Raw genomic sequence first — 22,394 nt, 5'->3', positions numbered from 1 at the left:
TTTGTATTTAATTATTATTGTCATTATTTGAATGCATTTCCATGTATCCAAGTTTTCCTTTTCTTCTGTGTTTTAATACTAGGTTACCACACATAAAGATCCAAGACGAAGAGATGAAATAAGCAGTAAGTGCTTTCATATTCCTAGCTGATGTTTGTTGCATTTAGTTTTTCTTGTAGCAAATCTTTATTTTGGAGGTAACTAGTTTTTGAGTCAAATTTATTAAGATGGGAATTCTATTTAAGATCGGATTTTGTCCATAGCAACCAGTCAGATTCTACTTCTTATTTATCTAGCTCCTTCTAGAAGATAATACCTGGAATCTGATTGGTTGCTATGGGCAAAATCCCATCTTAAATAGAACTCCCATCTTAGTAAATTTACCCTAAAATTTTGATTCTAACAATTTTACAGTTAGCAATTCACATATTAAAAAAAAAAGTAAACCAAAATTAAAAAATGATTATTTTTTTGCAGTTTTTCCTTCTGTTACATTTACTTTAAAGGAGCTTGTTTTTGTGATATTTTCTGTTTTGGGATTGTATAATTGTGTCCATTTTCTTTCGCTAAAGAAGTAAATGAAGGGGTTGATGGTACCATTAAGCACTGTGCCGTAAATACTGGCAAAGAATAGACTTACTGTTTGAACATTTGTAGACAGCAACTGAAAGTACATTAGGAACCATAAAAAATTGAAAGGTATTACAGATATGCTAAACACAATAACGGCAGCAATTATGAATACATAAAGCTCTGTTGAAACCTGTTGGCTGAATTTTCTTTTTATGTTGATGAGTAAGATGAAACTTGAAATGACCATGATTGGGAGACAGATACCTATAGATATAACAAAGGTCATAATCTGCACTGCTGTACACTGTGACGTCTGACTCATGAAAGCTTCAGGTGTACACACCAAGTTCTCAAGGAGACTTTCCAAACATCCAATAACCCAAAGGAAGGCACACATAATAGTGGACAGGTTGTGAGGGCGATGACACTGGTACCATAAAGGAAACAGGATAGACATGCACCTTTCCATGCTGATGGCAGTGAGGAGGAACATTCCGGAATACTGCATGCTGTCATAAAATACTTCAACTAAAAAAGAAAATAACTCCTTCCCTTGAAAATCAGGGTTTGTTCCAATCATTGTATTGATATTGATCATCAGCAGCATAGCACTGAGTAGTATAAAGATGGAGTCAGCCACTGCCAGGTTGATGATATATATAGTATATTTGTTCCCCTGGATCTTGAAGCAAAGATACCAAAATACAATAATGTTTCCCACCAAGCCGATGAGGCAGAGGCCTAATGCCACAGCAGCTGCTACAGTAAAATGTATATACGCATATTGTGTATAGCCTCCATTATCCTGTTCCAGTGAAACATTCTGGTCTGTGTTATTGGTGTCTGTCAGATTCATGTCATCACCTGTGAGTGCTGGGTAGATATCTTCTTTTCCTCCTGTATTCAGAAGTAAGAAAATGTTAAGAACAAATACTATACATGCTGGAAGTAAACAAGCATATGTATACTATCTGAGAGATGTACAAATAAACAGATATGTTCCACCTCTCCCATTGGCATCAGTAACAGGTGTTACAGACAATGACATGCCAGCAGTATATAAACAGAGAAGATTGTAAAATATATATAAGCATAATCTGAGTAAGCAGAGTTAGGTCTGCACTAGTGATGAGCGGGTTCGGATCCTCGGGATCCGAACCCACCCGAACTTCACCTTTTTTTCACGGGTCCGAGCAACTCGGATCCTCCCTCCTTGCTCGGTTAACCCAAGCTCCCTAACGTCATCATCCCGCGGTCGGATTCTCGCGAGATTCGTGTTCTATATAAGGAGCCGCGCGTCGCCGCCATTTTTCACTCGTGCATTGGAGATGATCTTGAGAGGACGTGGCTGGCGTCAGTTTCTATGTTCAGCGGGCTGCAAATTGTGCTGCAAATATCTGTGCTCAGTGTGCTGCAAAAATCTGTGCTCAGTGTGCTGCAAGTGCAAATATCTACGTTCTCTGCCTGAAAAACGCTCCATATCTGACTTTGGGGGTAATTCCAAGTTGATCGCAGGAGGAAATTTTTTAGCAGTTGGGCAAAACCATGTGCACTGCAGGGAAGGCAGATTTAACATGTGCAGAGAGAGTTAGATTTGGGTGGGGTGTGTTCAATCTGCAATCTAATTTGCAGTGTAAAAATAAAGCAGCCAGTATTTACCCTGCACAGAAATAAAATAACCCACCCAAATCTAACTCTTTTTGCAATTGTTATATCTGCCTTCCCTGTAGTGCACATGGTTTTGCCCAACTGCTAAAAAAATTCCTGCTGCGATCAACTTGGAATTACCCCCTGTGCTCAGTGTGCTGCAAATATCTGTGCTCAGTGTGCTAATTGCTTTATTGTGGGGACTGGGGACCAGCAGTATTATATAGTAGGAGGACAGTGCAGAGTTTTGCTGACCAGCGACCTGTGATCACCAGTATTATACGTTCTCTGCCTGAAAAACGCTCCATATCTGTGCTGCATTGTAGTATATAGTAGGAGGACAGTGCAGAATTTTGCTAACCACCAGTATAACTATATATATAGCAGTACGGTACAGTAGTCCACTGCTCTACCTACCTCTGTGTCGTCAAGTATACTATCCCATCCATACCTGTGGTGCATTTCAGTTTTGCACAGTTTGCTGACCACCAGTATATACTAAATAGCAGTATGGTACAGAAGGCCACTGCTCTACCTACCTCTGTGTCGTCAAGTATACTATCCATCCATACCTGTGGTGCATTTCAGTTTTGCACAGTTTGCTGACCACCAGTATATACTATATAGCAGTACGGTACAGAAGGCCACTGCTCTACCTACCTCTGTGTCGTCAAGTATACTATCCATCCATACCTGTGGTGCATTTCAGTTTTGCACAGTTTGCTGTCCACCAGTATAACTATATATATAGCAGTACGGTACAGTAGTCCACTGCTCTACCTACCTCTGTGTCATCAAGTATACTATCCCATCCATACCTGTGGTGCATTTCAGTTTTGCACAGTTTGCTGACCACCAGTATATACTATATAGCAGTACGGTACAGAAGACCACTGCTCTACCTACCTCTGTGTCGTCAAGTATACTATCCATCCATACCTGTGGTGCATTTCAGTTTTGCACAGTTTACTGACCACCAGTATATAATATATAGCAGTACGGTACAGAAGGCCACTGCTCTACCTACCTCTGTGTCGTCAAGTATACTATCCATCCATACCTGTGGTGCATTTCAGTTTTGCACAGTTTGCTGTCCACCAGTATATAATATATAGCAGTACGGTACAGTAGGCCACTGCCCTACCTACCTCTGTGTCGTCAAGTATACTATCCATCCATACCTGTGGTGCATTTCAGTTATGCACAGTATGCTGACCACCAGTATAACTATATATATAGCAGTACGGTACAGTAGTCCACTGCTCTACCTACCTCTGTGTCATCAAGTATACTATCCCATCCATACCTGTGGTGCATTTCAGTTTTGCACAGTTTGCTGACCACCAGTATATACTATATAGCAGTACGGTACAGAAGACCACTGCTCTACCTACCTCTGTGTCGTCAAGTATACTATCCATCCATACCTGTGGTGCATTTCAGTTTTGCACAGTTTACTGACTACCAGTATATAATATATAGCAGTACGGTACAGAAGGCCACTGCTCTACCTACCTCTGTGTCGTCAAGTATACTATCCATCCATACCTGTGGTGCATTTCAGTTTTGCACAGTTTGCTGTCCACCAGTATATAATATATAGCAGTACGGTACAGTAGGCCACTGCCCTACCTACCTCTGTGTCGTCAAGTATACTATCCATCCATACATGTGGTGCATTTCAGTTTTGCACAGTTTGCTGACTACCAGTATATACTATATAGCAGTACGGTACAGTAGGCAACTGCTCTACCTACCTCTGTGTTGTCAAGTATACTATCCATTCATACCTGTGGTGCATTTCAGTTTTGCACAGTTTGATGACCACCAGTATATACTATATAGCAGTACGGTACAGTAGGCCACTGCTCTACCTACCTCTGTGTCGTCAAGTATACTATCCATCCATACCTGTGGTGCATTTCAGTTTTGCACAGTTTGCTGTCCACCAGTATATAATATATAGCAGTATGGTACAGTAGGCCACTGCTCTACCTCCCTCTGTGTCACGTATACTATCCATCCATACCTGTGGTGCATTTCAGTTTTGCACAGTTTGCTGACCACCAGTATATACTATATAGCAGTACGGTACAGTAGGCCACTGCTCTACCTACCTCTGTGTCGTCAAGTATACTATCCATCCATACCTGTGGTGCATTTCAGTTTTGCACAGTTTGCTGTCTACCAGTATATAATATATAGCAGTACGGTACAGTAGGCCACTGCTCTACCTACCTCTGTGTCGTCAAGTATACTATCCATCCATACCTATGGTGCATTTCAGTTTTGCACAGTTTGCTGACCACCAGTATATACTATATAGCAGTATGGTACAGTAGGCCACTGCTCTACCTACCTCTGTGTCGTCAAGTATACTATCCATCCATACCTGTGGAGCATTTCAGTTTTGCACAGATTGCTGTCCACCAGTATATAATATATAGCAGTACGGTACAGTAGGCCACTGCTCTACCTACCTCTGTGTCGTCAAGTATACTATCCATCCATACCTGTGGTGCATTTCAGTTTTGCACAGTTTGCTGACCACCAGTATATACTATATAGCAGTACGGTACAGTAGGCCACTGCTCTACCTACCTCTGTGTCGTCAAGTATACTATCCATCCATACCTGTGGTGCATTTCAGTTTTGCACAGTTTGCTGTCCACCAGTATATAATATATAGCAGTACGGTACAGTAGGCCACTGCTCTACCTACCTCTGTGTCGTCAAGTATACTATCTATCCATACCTGTGGTGCATTTCAGTTTTGCACAGTTTGCTGTCCACCAGTATATAATATATAGCATTACGGTACAGTAGGCCACTGCTCTACCTATCTCTGTGTCGTCAAGTATACTATCCATCCATACCTGTGGTGCATTTCAGTTTTGCACAGTTTGCTGTCCACCAGTATATAATATATAGCAGTACGGTACAGTAGGCCACTGCTCTACCTACCTCTGTGTCGTCAAACATACTATCCATCCATACCTGTGGTGCATTTCAGTTTTGCACAGTATGCTGACCACCAGTATATACTATATAGCAGTACGGTACAGAAGGCCACTGCTCTACCTACCTCTGTGTCGTCAAGTATACTATCCATCCATACCTGTGGTGCATTTCAGTTTTGCACAGTTTGCTGTCTACCAGTATATAATATATAGCAGTACGGTACAGTAGGCCACTGCTCTACCTACCTCTGTGTCGTCAAGTATACTATCCATCCATACCTGTGGTGCATTTCAGTTTTGCACAGTTTGCTGACCACCAGTATATACTATATAGCAGTATGGTACAGTAGGCCACTGCTCTACCTACCTCTGTGTCGTCAAGTATACTATCCATCCATACCTGTGGAGCATTTCAGTTTTGCACAGTTTGCTGTCCACCAGTATTACTATATATATAGCAGTACGGTACAGTAGTCCACTGCTCTACCTACCTCTGTGTCATCAAGTATACTATCCCATCCATACCTGTGGTGCATTTCAGTTTTGCACAGTTTGCTGACCACCAGTATATACTATATAGCAGTATAGTACAGAAGGCCACTGCTCTACCTACCTCTGTGTCGTCAAGTATACTATCCATCCATACCTGTGGTGCATTTCAGTTTTGCACAGTTTGCTGACCACCGGTATATACTATATAGCAGTACGGTACAGAAGGCCACTGCTTTACCTACCTCTGTGTCGTCAAGTATACTATCCATCCATACCTGTGGTGCATTTCAGTTTTGCACAGTTTGCTGTCCACCAGTATATAATATATAGCAGTACGGTACAGTAGGCCACTGCCCTACCTACCTCTGTGTCGTCAAGTATACTATCCATCCATACCTGTGGTGCATTTCAGTTTTGCACAGTTTGCTGACCACCAGTATATACTATATAGCAGTACGGTACAGTAGGCCACTGCTCTACCTATGTCTGTGTCGTCAAGTATACTATCCATCCATACCTGTGGTGCATTTCAGTTTTGCACAGTTTGCTGTCCACCAGTATATAATATATAGCAGTACGGTACAGTAGGCCACTGCTCTACCTATCTCTGTGTCGTCAAGTATACTATCCATCCATACCTGTGGTGCATTTCAGTTTTGCACAGTTTGCTGACCACCAGTATATACTATATAGCAGTACGGTACAGTAGGCCACTGCTCTACCTACCTCTGTGTCGTCAAGTATACTATCCATCCATACTTGTGGTGCATTTCAGTTGTGCGCAGTATATATAGTAGTAGGCCATTGCTATTGATATATTACTGGCATATAATTCCACACATTAAAAAATGGAGAACAAAAATGTGGAGGGTAAAATAGGGGAAGATCAAGATCCACTTCCACCTCATGCTGAAGCTGCTGCCACTAGTCATGGCCGAGACGATGAAATGCCATCAACGTCGTCTGCCAAGGCCGATGCCCAATGTCATAGTAGAGAGCATGTAAAATCCAAAAAAATAAAGCTCAGTAAAATGACCCAAAAATCTAAATCAAAATCGTCTGAGGAGAAGCGTAAACTTGCCAATGTGCCATTTACGACACGGAGTGGCAAGGAACGGCTGAGGCCCTGGCCTATGTTCAAGGCTAGTGGTTCAGCTTCACCTAAGCATGGAAGCACTCATCCTCCTGCTAGAAAACTTAAAAGAGTTAAGATGGCAAAAGCACAGCAAAGAACTGTGCGTTCTTCTAAATCACAAATCCCCAAGGAGAGTCCAATTGTGTCGGTTGCGATGCCTGACCTTCCCAACACTGGACGGGAAGAGGTGGCGCCTTCCACCATTTGCACGCCCCCTGCAAGTGCTGGAAGGAGCACCCGCAGTCCAGTTCCTGATAGTCAAATTGAAGATGTCACTGTTGAAGTACACCAGGATGAGGATATGGGTGTTGCTGGCGCTGGGGAGGAAATTGACAAGGAGGATTCTGATGGTGAGGTGGTTTGTTTAAGTCAGGCACCCGGGAAAACACCTGTTGTCCGTGGGACGAATATGGCCATTGACATGCCTGGTCAAAATACAAAAAAAATCACCTCTTCGGTGTGGAATTATTTCAACAGAAATGCGGACAACTGGTGTCAAGCCGTGTGTTGCCTTTGTCATGCTGTAATAAGTAGGGGTAAGGACGTTAACCACCTAGGAACATCCTCCCTTATACGTCACCTGGACCGCATTCATCAGAAGTCAGTGACAAGTTCAAAAACTTTGGATGACAGTGGAAGCAGTCCACTGACCACTAAATCCCTTCCTCTTGTAACCAAGCTCCTGCAAACCACACCACCAACTCCCTCAGTGTCAATTTCCTCCTTACCCAGGAAAGCCAATAGTCCTGCAGGCCATGTCATTGTCAAGTCTGACGAGTCCTCTCCTGCCTGGGATTTCTTTGATGTATCCTTGAGTGTAACGCCTACTGCTGCTGGCGCTGCTGTTGTTGCTGCTGGGAGTCGATCGTCGTCCCAGAGGGGAAGTTGGAAGACCACTTGTACTACTTCCAGTAAGTAATTGACTGTCCAACAGTCCTTTGCGAGGAAGATTAAATATCACAGCAGTCATCCTGCTGCAAAGCGGATAAATCAGGCCTTGGCAGCCTGGATGGTGAGAAATGTGTTTCCGGTATCCACCGTTAATTCACAGGGAACTAGAGACTTGATTGAGGTACTGTGTCCCCGGTACCAAATACCATCTAGGTTCCATTTCTCTAGGCAGGTGATGCCGAAAATGTACACAGACGTCAGAAAAAGAGTCACCAGTGTCCTAAAAAATGCAGTTGTACCCAATGTCCACTTAACCACGGACATGTGGACAAGTGGAGCAGGGCAGACTCAGGACTATATGACTGTGACAGCCCACTGGGTAGATGTATTGCCTCCCGCAGCAAGAACAGCAGCGGCGGCACCAGTAGCAGCATCTCGCAAATGCCAACTCGTTCCTAGGCAGGCTACGCTTTGTATCACCGCTTTCCATAAGAGGCACACAGCTGACAACCTCTTACGGAAACTGGGGAACATCATCACAGAATGGCTTACCCCAATTGGACTCTCCTGGGGATTTGTGACATCGGACAACGCCACCAATATTGTGCGTGCATTACATCTGGGCAAATTCCAGCACATCCCATGTTTTGCACATACATTGAATTTGGTGGTGCAGAATTATTTAAAAAACCACAGGGGCGTGCAAGAGATGCTGTCGGTGGCCCGAAAAATTGCAGGCCACTTTCGGCTTTCAGCCACCGCGGGCCGAAGACTGGAGCACCAGCAAACAGTCCTGAACCTGCCCTGCCATCATCTGAAGCAAGAGGTGGTAACGAGGTGGAATTCAACCCTCTATATGCTTCAGAGGATGGAGGAGCAGCAAAAGGCCATTCAAGCTTATACATCTGCCTACGATATAGGCAAAGGAGGGGGAATGCACCTGAATCAAGCGCAGTGGAGAATGATTTCAACGTTGTGCAAGGTTCTGCAACCCTTTGAACTTGCCACACGTGAAGTCAGTTCAGACACTGCCAGCCTGAGTCAGGTCATTCCCCTCATCAGGCTTTTGCAGAAGAAGCTGGAGAGATTGAAGGAGGAGCTAAAACAGAGCGATTCCGCTAGGCATGTGGGACTTGTGGATGGAGCCCTTAATTCGCTTAACCAGGATTCACGGGTGTTCAATCTGTTGAAATCAGAGCACTACATTTTGGCCACCGTGCTCGATCCTAGATTTAAAACCTACGTTGTATCTCTCTTTCCGGCAGACACAAGTCTGCAGAGGTTCAAAGACCCGCTGGTGAGAAAATTGTCAAGTCAAGCGGAACGTGACCCGTCAACAGCTCCTCCTTCACATTTTCCCGCAACTGGGGCTGCGAGGAAAAGGATAAGAATTCCGAGCCCACCCGCTGGCGGTGATGCAGGGCAGTCTGGAGCGAGTGCTGACATCTGGTCCGGACTGAAGGACCTGCCAACGATTACTGACATGTCGTCTACTGTCACTGCATATGATTCTGTCACCATTGAAAGAATGGTGGAGGATTATATGAGTGACCGCATCCAAGTAGGCACGTCAGACAGTCCGTAAGTATGCTGGCAGGAAAAAGAGGCAATTTGGAGGCCCTTGCACAAACTGGCTTTATTTTACCTAAGTTGCCCCCCCTCCAGTGTGTACTCCGAAAGAGTGTTTAGTGCAGCCGCTCACCTTGTCAGCAATCGGCGTACGAGGTTACTTCCAGAAAATGTGGAGAAGATGATGTTCATCAAAATGAATTATAATCAATTCCTCCGTGGAGACATTCACCAGCAATTGCCTCCAGAAAGTACACAGGGACCTGAGATGGTGGATTCCAGTGGGGACGAATTAATAATCTGTGAGGAGGGGGATGTACACAGTGAAAGGCGTGAGGAATCGGACGATGAGGAGGAGGTGGACATCTTGCCTCTGTAGAGCCAATTTGTGATAGGAGAGATTGATTGCATCTTTTTTGGCGGGGGCCCAAACCAACCAGTCATTTCAGTCACAGTCGTGTGGCAGACCCTGTCGCTGAAATGATGGGTTTGTTAAAGTGTGCATGTCCTGTTTATACAACATAAGGGTGGGTGGGAGGGCCCAAGGACAATTCCATCTTGCACCTCTTTTTTCTTTCATTTTTCTTTGCATCACGTGCTGTTTGGGGACTATTTTTTTGAAGTGCCATCCTGCCTGACACTGCAGAGCCACTCCTAGATGGGCCAGGTGTTTGTGTCGGCCACTTGGATCGCTTAGCTTAGCCATCCAGTGACCTTGGTGCACCTCTTTTTTTCTTTGCATTATGTGCTGTTTGGGGACTATTTTTTAAATCTGCCATCCTGTCTGACACTGCAGTGCCACTCCTAGATGGGCCAGGTGTTTGTGTCGGCCACTTGGGTCGCTTAGCTTAGTCACACAGCTGCCTCATTGCACCATGTGCTGTTTGGGGACTATTTTTTTGAAGTGCCATCCTGTCTGACACTGCAGTGCCACTCCTAGATGGGCCAGGTGTTTGTGTCGGCCACTTGGGTCACTTAGCTTAGTCATCCAGCGACCTCGGTGCAAATTTTAGGACTAAAAATAATATTGTGAGGTGTTCAGAATAGACTGAAAATGAGTGGAAATTATGGTTATTGAGGTTAATAATAATATGGGATCAAATTGACCCCCAAATTCTATGATTTAAGCTATTTTTGAGGGTTTTTTGTAAAAAAACACCCGAATCCAAAACACACCCGAATCCGAAAAAAAATTTTCAGGGAGGTTTTGCCAAAACGCGTCCGAATCCAAAACACGGCCTCGGAACAGAATCCAAAACCAAAACACAAAACCCGAAAAATTTCCGGTGCACATCACCAGTCTGCACAATGAAATATTAAGGGTAGAAGCTTCTTCAGTGTTACAGACCATCAGCTCTAGCCTTTAAGCATCTTCCAAACATCTTCTTATTTACATGTTATAAACAATAACAACTTGGGGTTTATTTACTAAATGTCCCCACTGATTGTCTGCCTTTTTTTTTACAGGTTTTTCAATTTCTTTATTAAAATGATATACCAGCTCAACAATTTAGAACATATAAGATATATACTGTATGCTGCACCCCAATTACTGTCATAATAACTCCAGAATTTTGTAACCTTTTTCAATTTCAGTGCTCATGTAACACTTGCTCACCTGTAGCTACGTACAAGCAGGACAGTCTTAACAGCAGTGTGGGCCCCTGGGCAAAGCAATGCACTGGGGCCCCAACCCATCCTCCAGCGGTAGGGGTGGGGGGTGCTATCAGTGGCAGCTTTGATGTCCTGCGGGGGTAGGGGGTGATCTTCCGCTTAGCATGTAGGACCTTGAGCAGTAATTTTTTGTTAATTACGCCTTTACTGCACAGATGGTGAGAGATGGGGCGGGAGGGAGAACAGTAAACTGTTGAAGGGGGCATTGGGCTGAATGAAGGGCCCCCGGACCTTGAGCAGTAATTTTTTGTTAATTACGCCTTTACTGCACAGATGGTGAGAGATGGGGCGGGAGGGAGAACAGTAAACTGTTGAAGGGGGCATTGGGCTGAATGAAGGGCCCCCGGTACATGACTTACAGCATGATAGCAGGTATTTAATACCCAGGGCATGGGCGGATAATGGCGTGGGCTTAATCATCATCCTTTTGTGGTAGGAGGGCAGCTTGCTTGACAGCAGATACTGTATCTCCAGTTCCCGGAAACAGATTTCTTAGATTTCAATGGGATAATAACCATTGTCACACCCACAAACTTGGTGTCTTCTCTACCGATGGTGGTGCCACCAATCAAACATTTTTTGTTGATATTAATAGACGAGCATTACAAACATTGAAAAAGCATGATACTGAAGTCAGATAAACTGATACCAAAAATAAAGAATTAGAAAGTTATTGCGCTGGAACTTGAGGGGTAATTCAGACTGGATTGTTGCAGTGGCAGCGATCACAGTCTGAATTAGTGTGTGGAGTGCGCACTCGCAGCGGCCGCACTGCGCGTGCATACAGGGCCGGATTAACAATGGGGTGGATGGAGCTGCAGCTCCAAGCCTCCCGTTGAAAATAGGCCCACAGGCTCCAATGCAACGCAGCCAGTGTTGACAGGAAAAAATATTCCTGTCATCACCAGCAGCTCAGCTCCCTCACCTCCCGGCTGCTCAGTTACCTCCACACCGAACCAGCTGGGCGAAGATCATCAGAGTTCCGACCACGAAACGGTTGATTCTATTTCGGAGTGGGAGAAGGGACCTTCTGACGTATCTAGGGGAGGAGACACGTCACCAGGGGGAGGAGCTACGGGCGAACAGGGTACCCGAAAAGTACCCTCGCGGGCTCGCTTCGCTCGCCACGCTTCGGGCTCGGTGGCTCGCTTCGCTCGCCACCTGATTACTAAAGGTAATAGTTGGTGGCGTGGATAGTAGGGGAACTTATGTTGTGACTCCTCCCCCAGACTCCTCCCCCAGACGGAAAAGGTCCCTTAGCCCACTTGATTCTAGCATCTACCAGCACGAAACTGTCCCTGCCTGAATCTGCCCGAGACCACGCCCCCGGACCCGTCCGTGGCTCCGCCCCAACCAGGCCCGAAGCTCCGCCCCCTCATCTGATGTGGGCACTGGCAGGCTGTGCACAGTGAGTAAGCCTATTCACCTTTGCATTTACCCTGTCTGGTGGCACAGCGCATAATTAATATATTATTTAACATGCGATAGCAGTATAAGTTAAATAAATATATAAGGGGGGTAGATACAAGTTAAATTAATATATAGGGGGGCACAAAGTAAATAAATATATAAGGGGGTCAGTACAAGTTAAATTAATATATAAGGGGGGATGGCACAAGTTAATATATAATGGAGGACAGGATGCTCAACTTCAATCTAAATGGGGGTGCAGGTAGCACAACAATATTATGGGGGGAAATCTATGGGGCTCATGGACTGTGGGGATGATTCAGGGGCGATCGCTGCACTCTGAAGGCTTTTGAGGAGTGTGCACGCGCACCCAGTAAGTCCCAGTGAGATGCATCTCACTGGTGCGATTGCCTTTATCTGATTGACAGGCTGAGGCGGGGCAGGAGGGGGCGTGCCAATGGTGTTAGAATGCCATTGGTGGGGCACGGTACGGACAATGCAGGCATGTCCGGTCCGTTGTGGGAGTGGGCTGTGGCAGCTGCGTGATGTCACACGCAGCCACTGCGACCCGGAACGTGGCGGGTAGCCGCCTGCCAGCGCATCTAGGTTGCGCAGGTAGGGAGCTACTTGGCAGGGGGGTAGGTAGGGCATGACATGCGGGGCGGACTAGCCCTGTGCTGCGCGTCCCCCCGCATGTCAGAGAAACTGATCGTAGATGTGCTAAGTTTAGCATACCTACAATCAGCCCTGAATCACCCCCCGTGTTTCTACAAGTTTTATGGTGATTGTTGTTGGTTAATGTAGGGTGTGCCTGGTATTGTTCTCATGTCATAGAATGGATCTCGTGTCATTAATCTGAAAGTGTATTATAGAGAGGCGAAGTTCTCTCCTATTAATTTTAATTATAAAATTATATATGACTACGTTTATTCACAGCACTGAGGTTGTGGGTTTAATTCCCACCATAGGTCTGTGTGGAGTTTGTATATTCTCCCCTTGTGTGGGTTTCCTCCCACAGGTTGTTTTGCGACATAAATTAATCTTAGTGTGTAAGTGTGTGTGTGTACAGTAAATGAGGTAGGGAACATAGATTGTACGATCCACAGGGGCCAGAACTGATGTGAATGGCCAAATGTTCTCTGTAATGCGCAACGGAATATGTGTGCGCTATATAAATAACTGGTAATAATGATAATCATTTTTCTTGGCCAGAAAATGCAGTTCAGTGGGGATTTTATACAGTGAGACACTAAAATAACTTTATTCTGTGATCTAAGTAATAACAGAAAGGTGAATGTGACATATATTAATAATACAATGTAGAGCCATTATTATTGTTGAAATGCGGTGATAGGTAGCAACATTTTCTTCTCACCCTATGGTATTGGCCTGCCCCCTCCCAAGCCTAGAGCTCCATAGTATTGAGGGCACAGCCCTGTGTCCTCAGCCGTCACCAGAACATCTGTTCCGGCCTGCGCTGGAATCGTCTAGCTCAGGGGCAGCCTGGGATTCCCTCAGACACTCCTCCCACTCTCTCGTCTCCTCCTTCTCTGCATTGAGCAGGAACACACACCACAATGCAAGGAGTGTGCGCCGGGTATGATGGCGGGTATGATTGATAGATATCCCACCCCTACCCACACAGTTGTAGCTCAAATAGTCATAAACTCCTCACCCTTACGGTGCCTAGGCATAGAAAAAATGAATTACCAGAGGGAGACCAATGTTAATGTATTTACAGAATTTGTGTTTACAGAGTGGGCTTATTTAATAACGAGTATTAGCATTCATGCAGACTTTGGGGGTCATTCAGACCGTTTTCGCTCAGGAGCGATCGGGTATGAACTGTACGAGTTCCCCCCAGCGATGGGGAGTGCAGGACAGCAAAGGGGATGGCCGAAGAAAGTGATCGCACCAGCAATCGCAAGAAGATTGACAGGAAAAGGCAGTTTGTGGGTGTCAACTGACCGTTTCCTAGGAGTGTCCGGAGAACTTTTGTTTGTGCAGCTCTCTGCACATGCATTTGCATACCTGCACAGCGGTTACCCCCTCCCCCTGTAGGCGGCGCCTGCTTGCGACAAGGTCTGGATTAGGTCCTTTGAAAGAATAATTTTCAAGGAGCACCATTTTCTTATTTCCCGTATTTTTCACACTGGCTGCGCAACCTGCAGGGGAAGAGAGGTCAGGCATGGAAAGTTCGTGAGGAGGAGTGGCTGCAATATTGTAGACCTGCTCTGTCTGGCATTTACTGAGCGCTACGGATGTAAAGTAAGGAGGGTAATGGAGAAGAGGACGGGCCAGAATGTGAGGGATGAAGCAGAGTTATAGAGGACAGGGGGAGCCGGAGTGTGAGAGAAGGAACAGGTGATGGAGGAGAGGAGGTGCTGGAGTATAAGTGATGGAGGAGATGGGGAGCCGAAGTATGAGGGACGGAACAGGTGATGGAGGAGAGGAGGTGCCGGAGTATGAGTGATGGAGGAGAGGGGGATCCGGAGTATGAGGGAAGGAACAGGTGATGCAGGAGAGGAGGTGCCGGAGTATGAGGGATGAAGGAGAGGAGGTGCCGGAGTATAAGTGATGGAGGAGAGGGGGAGCCGGAGTGTGAGAGAAGGAAAAGGTGATGCAACGCAGGCGTGCCCGGACCATGCGGGGGGAGGGCCACGGCGGCTGCGTGACGTCACATGCAGCAGCTGCAACCCGGACAGCGACGGGTAGCTCCCTGTCAGCGAGCAGGAGCTGCGCAAGTAGGGAATTACTCGTCAAGTACAGAAGCATCGCCACCGTGCAATGCTTTTGTACTTGTACAGTGGGGGGGGGGGGGGGGGGGGGGGGTTAGGGCCGGACATACTGGACGTCCCCCCGCATGTCTGTGAAACTGATCATAGCCGCGGCTGCGATCAGTTCTGGATTAGGCCCATAGACTCAACCCCCTATTTAGGGCTACTTCAGAAATGTCCTTGGCTGGTTTTCCATCCCAATCAGCCCCTGCCTCCATGAATGTCAGAGCAGAGCAGGTGTGCAAAACCCGGCGAGTTGCAGCATACACCAGGCCCTGGGGTCTCCTCTGCCATATTTAAGTGGTGTCTGTCAGTAAGTTTATCTGTGTTGTGTGTGTCTGTCAGTAAGTGGTGTCTATGTCAGTAGGTTTATCTGTGTTGTCTTTGTCAGTAAGTAGCATCTATCGTAATGAAGTCTTTCTCATAGAGAGGAGCCGCGGGAGGCCAGATGGAGCAGCATCAGCAGTGGTCGGGAAGCAGGAGCGGGGCAGTGGTAAGTATTGTTTTTTTTATTTTTGTGTGTGTTTGTAAGCGGCTAATAAGGGGCACAGCAACAGAGGGCACAACTACTGGGGGCAAATCAACAGGGGGCACAGCAACAGAGGGCACAACTACTGGGGCAAAGCAACGGGGCACAACTACTGGGGCAAATCTGCAGGGGGCACAACTACTGGGGCAAAGCAACAGGGGGCACAGCGACGGGGCACAACTACTGGGGCAAATCTATTGGGGGCACAGCAACGGGGCACAACTACTGGGGCAAATCTATTGGGGGCATAGCTATAGGGGGCACAACTACTGGGGCAAATCTACCTGGGGCATAGCTACAGGGGGCAAATCTACTGGGGGCAAATCAACTGGGGGGGACAACTACTTGGGGCAAATCTGGGGGCACAGCTACTGGAGGCATAACTGTGGCCACGCCCCTCCCCTATGAAGCCACACCCCTATTTTTCCGGCACGCCTCTGGCGCGCACTAACTGTTTTGCCACGGGGGGGGGGGGGGGGGGAGTAAGTCTTTGACAGTGGTGTGTGTCAATAAGTGGTGTGTGTGCCTGTATTAGTGTGTCTGTCAGTAAGTGGTGTCTGTGTCGATAAGTGTGTCCCAGGAGCCCTCAGTTGCCGGTCTACTCTGTATTTCCCCTATCTTTTCTAATCTTTCCACATATGCTCTGTATTGCCACGTCTTTGCTCCCCTTTCTACCTTCTTTGCATGTTGATACAGCTCTCTGAATTATATGGCAGTCGCTGCGATGCTCTCTGTATGATATGGTGGTCACTGATGCTCTGTATTATATGGTGGTCACAAACTTTTTCTTGTTATAGTTAACTATTAAGTGGTTAAAGGTAAGCACTAGCTACTGTATGACCTCCACGGCGATAGCCACACTCATGGCACAGGCCACACACCCTATTCATACCAAACTGGTCACATCACTAGTCACACCACCGCAGCGCTTGCCACACCTCCTTCCGAGGCACACAATAGGCCCTTCATAAGTTTCAGCTCCAGGCCCATGTGGACCTTAATCTGGCACTGCGTGCATACCCCGGGAGCCCATTGAGATGCTATCAGCATCTCACTGGTGCGATCGCCTCTGTCTGATTGACTGGCAAAGGCGGTCGCGGGGTGGGAGGGGGCGTGCCAACGGCGTTAGAACACCGTTGGAGGGGGCGCGGTCTGGACAAGAGAGGTGTGTCCGGACTGTTGGGGGGGGCGGCCTGCGGCGGCTGCATGACGTTACACGCAGCCGCTGCGACCCAGAACACGGACAGTATCTCCATGCCAGCGCACAGGAGCTTCTCCACTGGCTCACTTCTCAACGTTTATCACTGCTTAGTACATGTCCCCCTTATTCAGTAGCAGATGCTACTGACATGTGATCGCATTTCCCTGCTTTCAGGGGCAGTGCACATGCGCCGGGCCCGCACTGCATGTTTGGGGGCAGGGAGATGTCATTGCATCTTAGTAATGCTAACGCCTTTGCCTGAGTGACAGGCAGAGGCATTCATGGGGCGGCAACGCAGCATTGCGGGGGCGGCATTGCGGGGGGTATGGTGTCAGAAATGGGGGCAAGTATGGGGTGGCTGCATGACGTCACACGCGGCTGCTGCGAAAAAGGAAAATGGCAGCGACAGGGGGGCTTCCCTTATTTAGTGAATTGCGATCGCATCGCTGGCCACCATTAGCATGCTGGGCGGCCTTGGCCTGTGTAGGGCAGCCCCCAGCTTGCGATCGCAAACAGTTTTGCTAATTTAGCAAAACCTCAAAAGAAGCTGAATGAGGGCCTATATACTATACTGAGCTAGCTGCTGGGAAGAGCTGTGACAGGATATTATCATACTTGGCAGGATGTAATGGAGTCCGTGATCGACCAGAGGAGCGGGTTGCTGGCCGATTTTGGACATTTTTTTTAAGGGACAATCACTCGCAAGGCATTGCCACTCTTAAAAAAAAGGTCCGACATTGGCCGGTGATCTCGGACTGCATTGCATCCCGCTACATATCTCAATATATTTGGTAAATAACATTCATCCTTTTGGTATAGTGAGCTGTTGGTAATAAACTCCCCACTTACCCACTTACTGAGCCTTGGCAACTGTAAGAAACTTGGGATTCTGTGTAAAGTGCATTTGTTTGAAGTAGAATTTTGGTAGTGATCCATGATGTGGGTTTAACTCAATGTGCTCTTATATAAAATGATGACTTTATAATACGACAAATTCAATGTAAAGGCTGCTTATACCTTATTTAGTTCGCTGTTCAATGTTAGTATTGACTAATATGGGGATGATGTGGAATGGGAGGAGATGCAGCAAGGTGCCTGCATAAACTTTCAGTCCCTAGGTGAATATATGTTGGAAGAGGTCAGCTTATTTAATGCAAAGTCTTATGATGAAGAGATCATAATGTGACAGCTGTCAGCTTATTTAATGCAGGGTGTCAGTGAGGAGTGCTAGAACAGCTGCCTGAACTCTTATCTGACCTGCCTCTGGTTAAGCATCCTCCGTAGTTCTGACAACTGAGTGTGGGGTTAGACCAGTGTCGGCATGAAGGGACCACCGGGGGGATGTAGTGGTAGGGTCCCATTCTTAAGGGAGTCTCCAGAGGGGTTGTGGTCAGCCACCACAGAGGTTTGGCCAACCATTAGTGAGAGCATGGTCTGGGCCCTTTGTTAAATATATAATACAAACTGCTAGTGCTTGCATAATAAAGTACCAGATTACTAACAGGAATGCGCTTTAGAATGGGGAAGGTATCCAGATGTGCAGAATCCTGACACTTTGGGGTCTATTCATGAAGCAGTGAAAAGAGTGGAGAAGTGAGCAAGTGGAGAAGTTGCCCATGGCAACAAATCAGTGTTAATGTAACATATTTAAAATGCAGTCTATAAATTACATGTACAGTAGATACATATTGGTTGCCATGGGCAACTTCTCTATTGGTTCACTTCACACGTTTCACTGCTTCATGAATAGACTCCCTTTGTTGGTACGTGTTCTAACTCTCCTCCTCTACCCTACCCTCCACCTCACCCCCACCACCCACAGCCTAACCCTAACACTTCCCACTTAATGCCTAAACCCCCCTTCTTAATACCTAAACCAAACCCTCCATCCTCGTAGACTAAACCTATGATCCCCCGCAGCCCAACCATAACCATCCCCCTGCAGCCTAAACCTAACCTCAACCTTCCCCCTGTAGCTTAACCCTACCACTCCCTGGCATACTTATTTATTATTATTTATTTATTAACAGTTTCTTATATAGCGCTGCAAATTCCGTTGCGCTTTACATACTTACATTCAGGATGCCAGCAGTTGGGAGTCTGGCATTGTGATCAATGTCGGGATCCTGGCAATTGGTCTTGTGACCAGTGTTGGGATTCCGGCGTTGGTATTCTGACTGCCAGCATCCTGAACGCTGGTATGTTGACCGGTTACCGTAGAATGTACACCATAGTCTTGTGCAGTATAATGTAAGGAGGTGGATCCTCGGTCAGTGGGGCCCACCGGGGATTTTCCGTGCGCCCTTGTCGACCAGTCCGACCCTGTGTGAGACAGGCTGTCTACTGCCCCTGGCTCACCATATCCTTTTTTTCCACTCTGTCCCTCTTTGTCTGACAGGACAAATCACCCTGAGCTGTATGACTTCGCCCCCACTCTGCAGCTATGAAAGCTGAATGCCTGTGCACTGTAAAATCCTTCTTTTCTTCATGGGCTCCAGTATTCGCCAATTAGAGCTATGCCCCCGCAGTTAAAATAGTATAGTTATAATATTAAACAGAGTTACAGCTATTCAATTACATTTTAAGAAATGTTTGCATCTAATATGGAAATACATACTGATTAATATCTAGAAACAGAGAAAACAATGTCTTCTTCACACAGTTCCTTACCAAAAGCTGCACTAAATATATAGTTCCCCAACATCCCACAGGACCCCCTATTAAATACATTTCAACCAGTGTTTACACTCATAATAATCCATGTAGATTTATGTTTCCTGTAGTAGTCTTTAATTCATTTGGCACTAGACAGTAAACAGTTACTCACAGTAACACTCACTTTATTATCTAAATATAAATACTTTGGCACACACCACTCTTGAGCCCCTTATGATTACTTGCATATGTTCAGTTTTGTTGTATGATACTATGCTTTGCACATACTGTGTATATGCAACTCAGGATAAACAAGTAAGGGGCGGAACCAGATGCGCTTTAAGAGACGAGGGAGCCTGTGTGCAGTCTCCGATTTGGCTCACTCCTCTCTGGTGGTGTAGTGGACTCTGGCATTGTGCCAGAGTCTACTGCGCATGTGCATGTCTCAGGGAACATGGCGCCTGTGCCGCGTTCCTGGGTACATCTCTGTTTTGCATGCACAAATTACTGGAAAATAGCCGCCGTGGCCATTTTCCGAGTGATATTTGCCACTGCAGCGAGTGCCGGGCTAACGTAGAGGTGCGTATAATTAAATGGGTACAGGGTGTGCGGTGTGTGGGGCCCCCTGGACCCAGGGGCCTGTGTGCACTGCACACCTTGCACCCATTAGATATGCCAGTCGGGGGAACTATAGCCATCTTAGGGGGGATATGCCAGTCCCCACTCAGTTCTAAACATATGAAGGGAAAAATTACATAGGGGGGTAATGCCACAGCCAGGGGACACACTTGACAGGGCCCTCCTGCCATAGCATTCTCCCCCCTAACTTGTCACCCATGGAGGGGTTTCCTGGGGAAGTTGGGACCACCCAGTAAAGACCCCCCCCTCTCCAGGGCGCCCAAGGCCTGGGCTGAATCTCAGGGCTATCCTTGACACCCCTGGGCGGTGGGTGCCGAGTTGATAGCTATTCAGTTAATGCTAGAATAATATAAAGAGACAAAGAATCTGTCTAGTCATCCCGCGTGTCGCGCAGTTTAAAGAAAGGCTGCACTATAGTTCCCGTGGCCAGAACCAGTGTTTCTCCAGAATAGCTAGGCAAAGAAAATATTGGCTACCGGCATCAACAGGCGCCTAAATGCAGTATAGATCAAAGTACTTGACATATAAACTGTGTGCAAGGGTACCCTTATTGGACACTTGAATCTTGGGGCAAAAACTTCAAAACACATCTTTGAATGGAAAAGCATCATTCTTGGAGAGTGCTTTAAAGCAAACTGACCCAGACCACCCGGCTTACGTTACACATCAATGCATACTGTCATTTAATTTTCGGTCTGTGGAGCGAGACTGTCAGCGAGACATAAGATTGAAAGGCTATCAAACTAAGAGGAGGAAGTGTGAGGAACAAGAATTGGACTTTCACGTCGACTTTAAGGGTTGTATATTTGTTTTCTGATTGCACACAGTTTATATGTCTAGTACTTTGATCTATACTGCATTTAGGCACCTGTTGATGCCCGTAGCCAAAATTTTCTTTGTCTAGAATAATATTGTCTTTTACAGAAGGACTACAGATCTAAGTAGGTCTCCCCTGCATGCTGGTTCTTTGAGAATGACTAGTACTAGCATGCAGGGCATTAAGGGCCCGCTGATACCTATAGTCCCCCTGTAAAAGAAATATGAAACAAGACACACACACACTGTAGATAGTACAAACACCAGCGCTTACATTATACCATTTAGAGGATGTGGCTAAGCCTCCTTAGCAAGCTCTGTCCTTTCCTCCACCCTCTATTGGCGTTGCTGATGATATTAGGTGGGCTGTATGATATAAGTTAGTGTGATAGAAGCTGTATACTGCTGTAGAAATGCTAATCTCAGTTTTGCAAAATAGCAGTCACAAATGTCTTCACAGAACAACATCAGTATGTATAATGGTGGTGTAATCCCATGTATTATTGTGATCAAACTGTATTTATATAGCATCAACTTATTATGCAGGGTACTTATATACAAAAAGGACATGATGCATAGTTGGATGTAAATTGGACTTATGTTGTTTCCAAACTCAGTGGCGGTGGTACAGCCAGTGCTTTGCACTGAGGCTCGCCACAGTGACGGGGCCCTCTACTGCAGGCATTACAACGAGTCACACTGACTTATTGTATGCCGCCACCAGTGCTACACCTGCTGCTAGTGCTCCAGTCTGTACAAACCGTAATGCACAGCTGCTGTCGGAAAGCACAGTCAGTCAGTATTCAGATCCCGCCTCTCCTCTCAAGCGCCTCCTCCCCCCCAGACTTAGCAGTGCTGCTGAATGATGTGAATGGCCTGTCCGGAGGGGGGAGGAAGAGTCACTCTCTCAGCTCCTCCACTGATTAGCTAGTGTTGCGCTGTGAATGGTAGGGCATATTCAAACTCAGGGGGGATTGAGAGGGGGCTTCCGGGTTGCCCGGAAACCCCCTTCTTTTGGCAAGTGGCTCAAATTATGACAACAATGGCAATGGTATATAATACGATTACTTGAGCTGCCGCCACATCATGCAGTTTAAGGGACAGAGCAGAGCTGCTGCACATGCCCTTTGGCAGCAGCTTCTTCTCCCAAGTTTCCTGTGTGTGGTTCTGAGTCCTCAATCAGTGCAGTGGGCCAGAGAGTAGCTACTAGGAAGAAGAGACAGGAGCCTTACATGAGGTAGGAGAGTGTGTGCTTGAAAAGTGCAGTACTGGTTCTATTATGTTTGTTCATTTATTTATTTATTAATTATAGTATGTTTAACCTTTTCCTGACCACTTATCTTATTTGCAGAGAGACAGTGGCAGTTGCTCAATCATTCCTGGAGATAATTATATATCAGGTGCTAGAAAGGGGGATGGGGTCACA

At 46.4% G+C, this 22,394-nt stretch overlaps 1 protein-coding gene across 1 annotated transcript; it reads right to left on the bottom strand.

Moving 5' to 3' along the window:
* Nucleotides 1–463: 463 nt before the first annotated feature.
* Nucleotides 464–1,429, bottom strand: LOC134929623 (proto-oncogene Mas-like). The gene has a single exon (XM_063925208.1). It carries the CDS (start codon nt 1,427–1,429, stop codon nt 464–466), a length of 966 nt encoding a protein of 321 aa, XP_063781278.1.
* Between the last annotated feature and the right edge of the window lie 20,965 nt (nt 1,430–22,394).

This window comes from Pseudophryne corroboree, chromosome 5 (genome assembly GCF_028390025.1).
Source record: "Pseudophryne corroboree isolate aPseCor3 chromosome 5, aPseCor3.hap2, whole genome shotgun sequence".
NCBI classification, from domain to species: Eukaryota; Metazoa; Chordata; class Amphibia; order Anura; family Myobatrachidae; genus Pseudophryne; species Pseudophryne corroboree.
This window is presented reverse-complemented; position numbering and strand designations above follow the sequence as displayed.

What these genes read in the sequence shown, in the direction of transcription:
- LOC134929623 (XM_063925208.1), bottom strand. Translation starts at nt 1,429, where the DNA reads ATGAATCTGACAGACACCAATAACACAGACCAGAATGTTTCACTGGAA.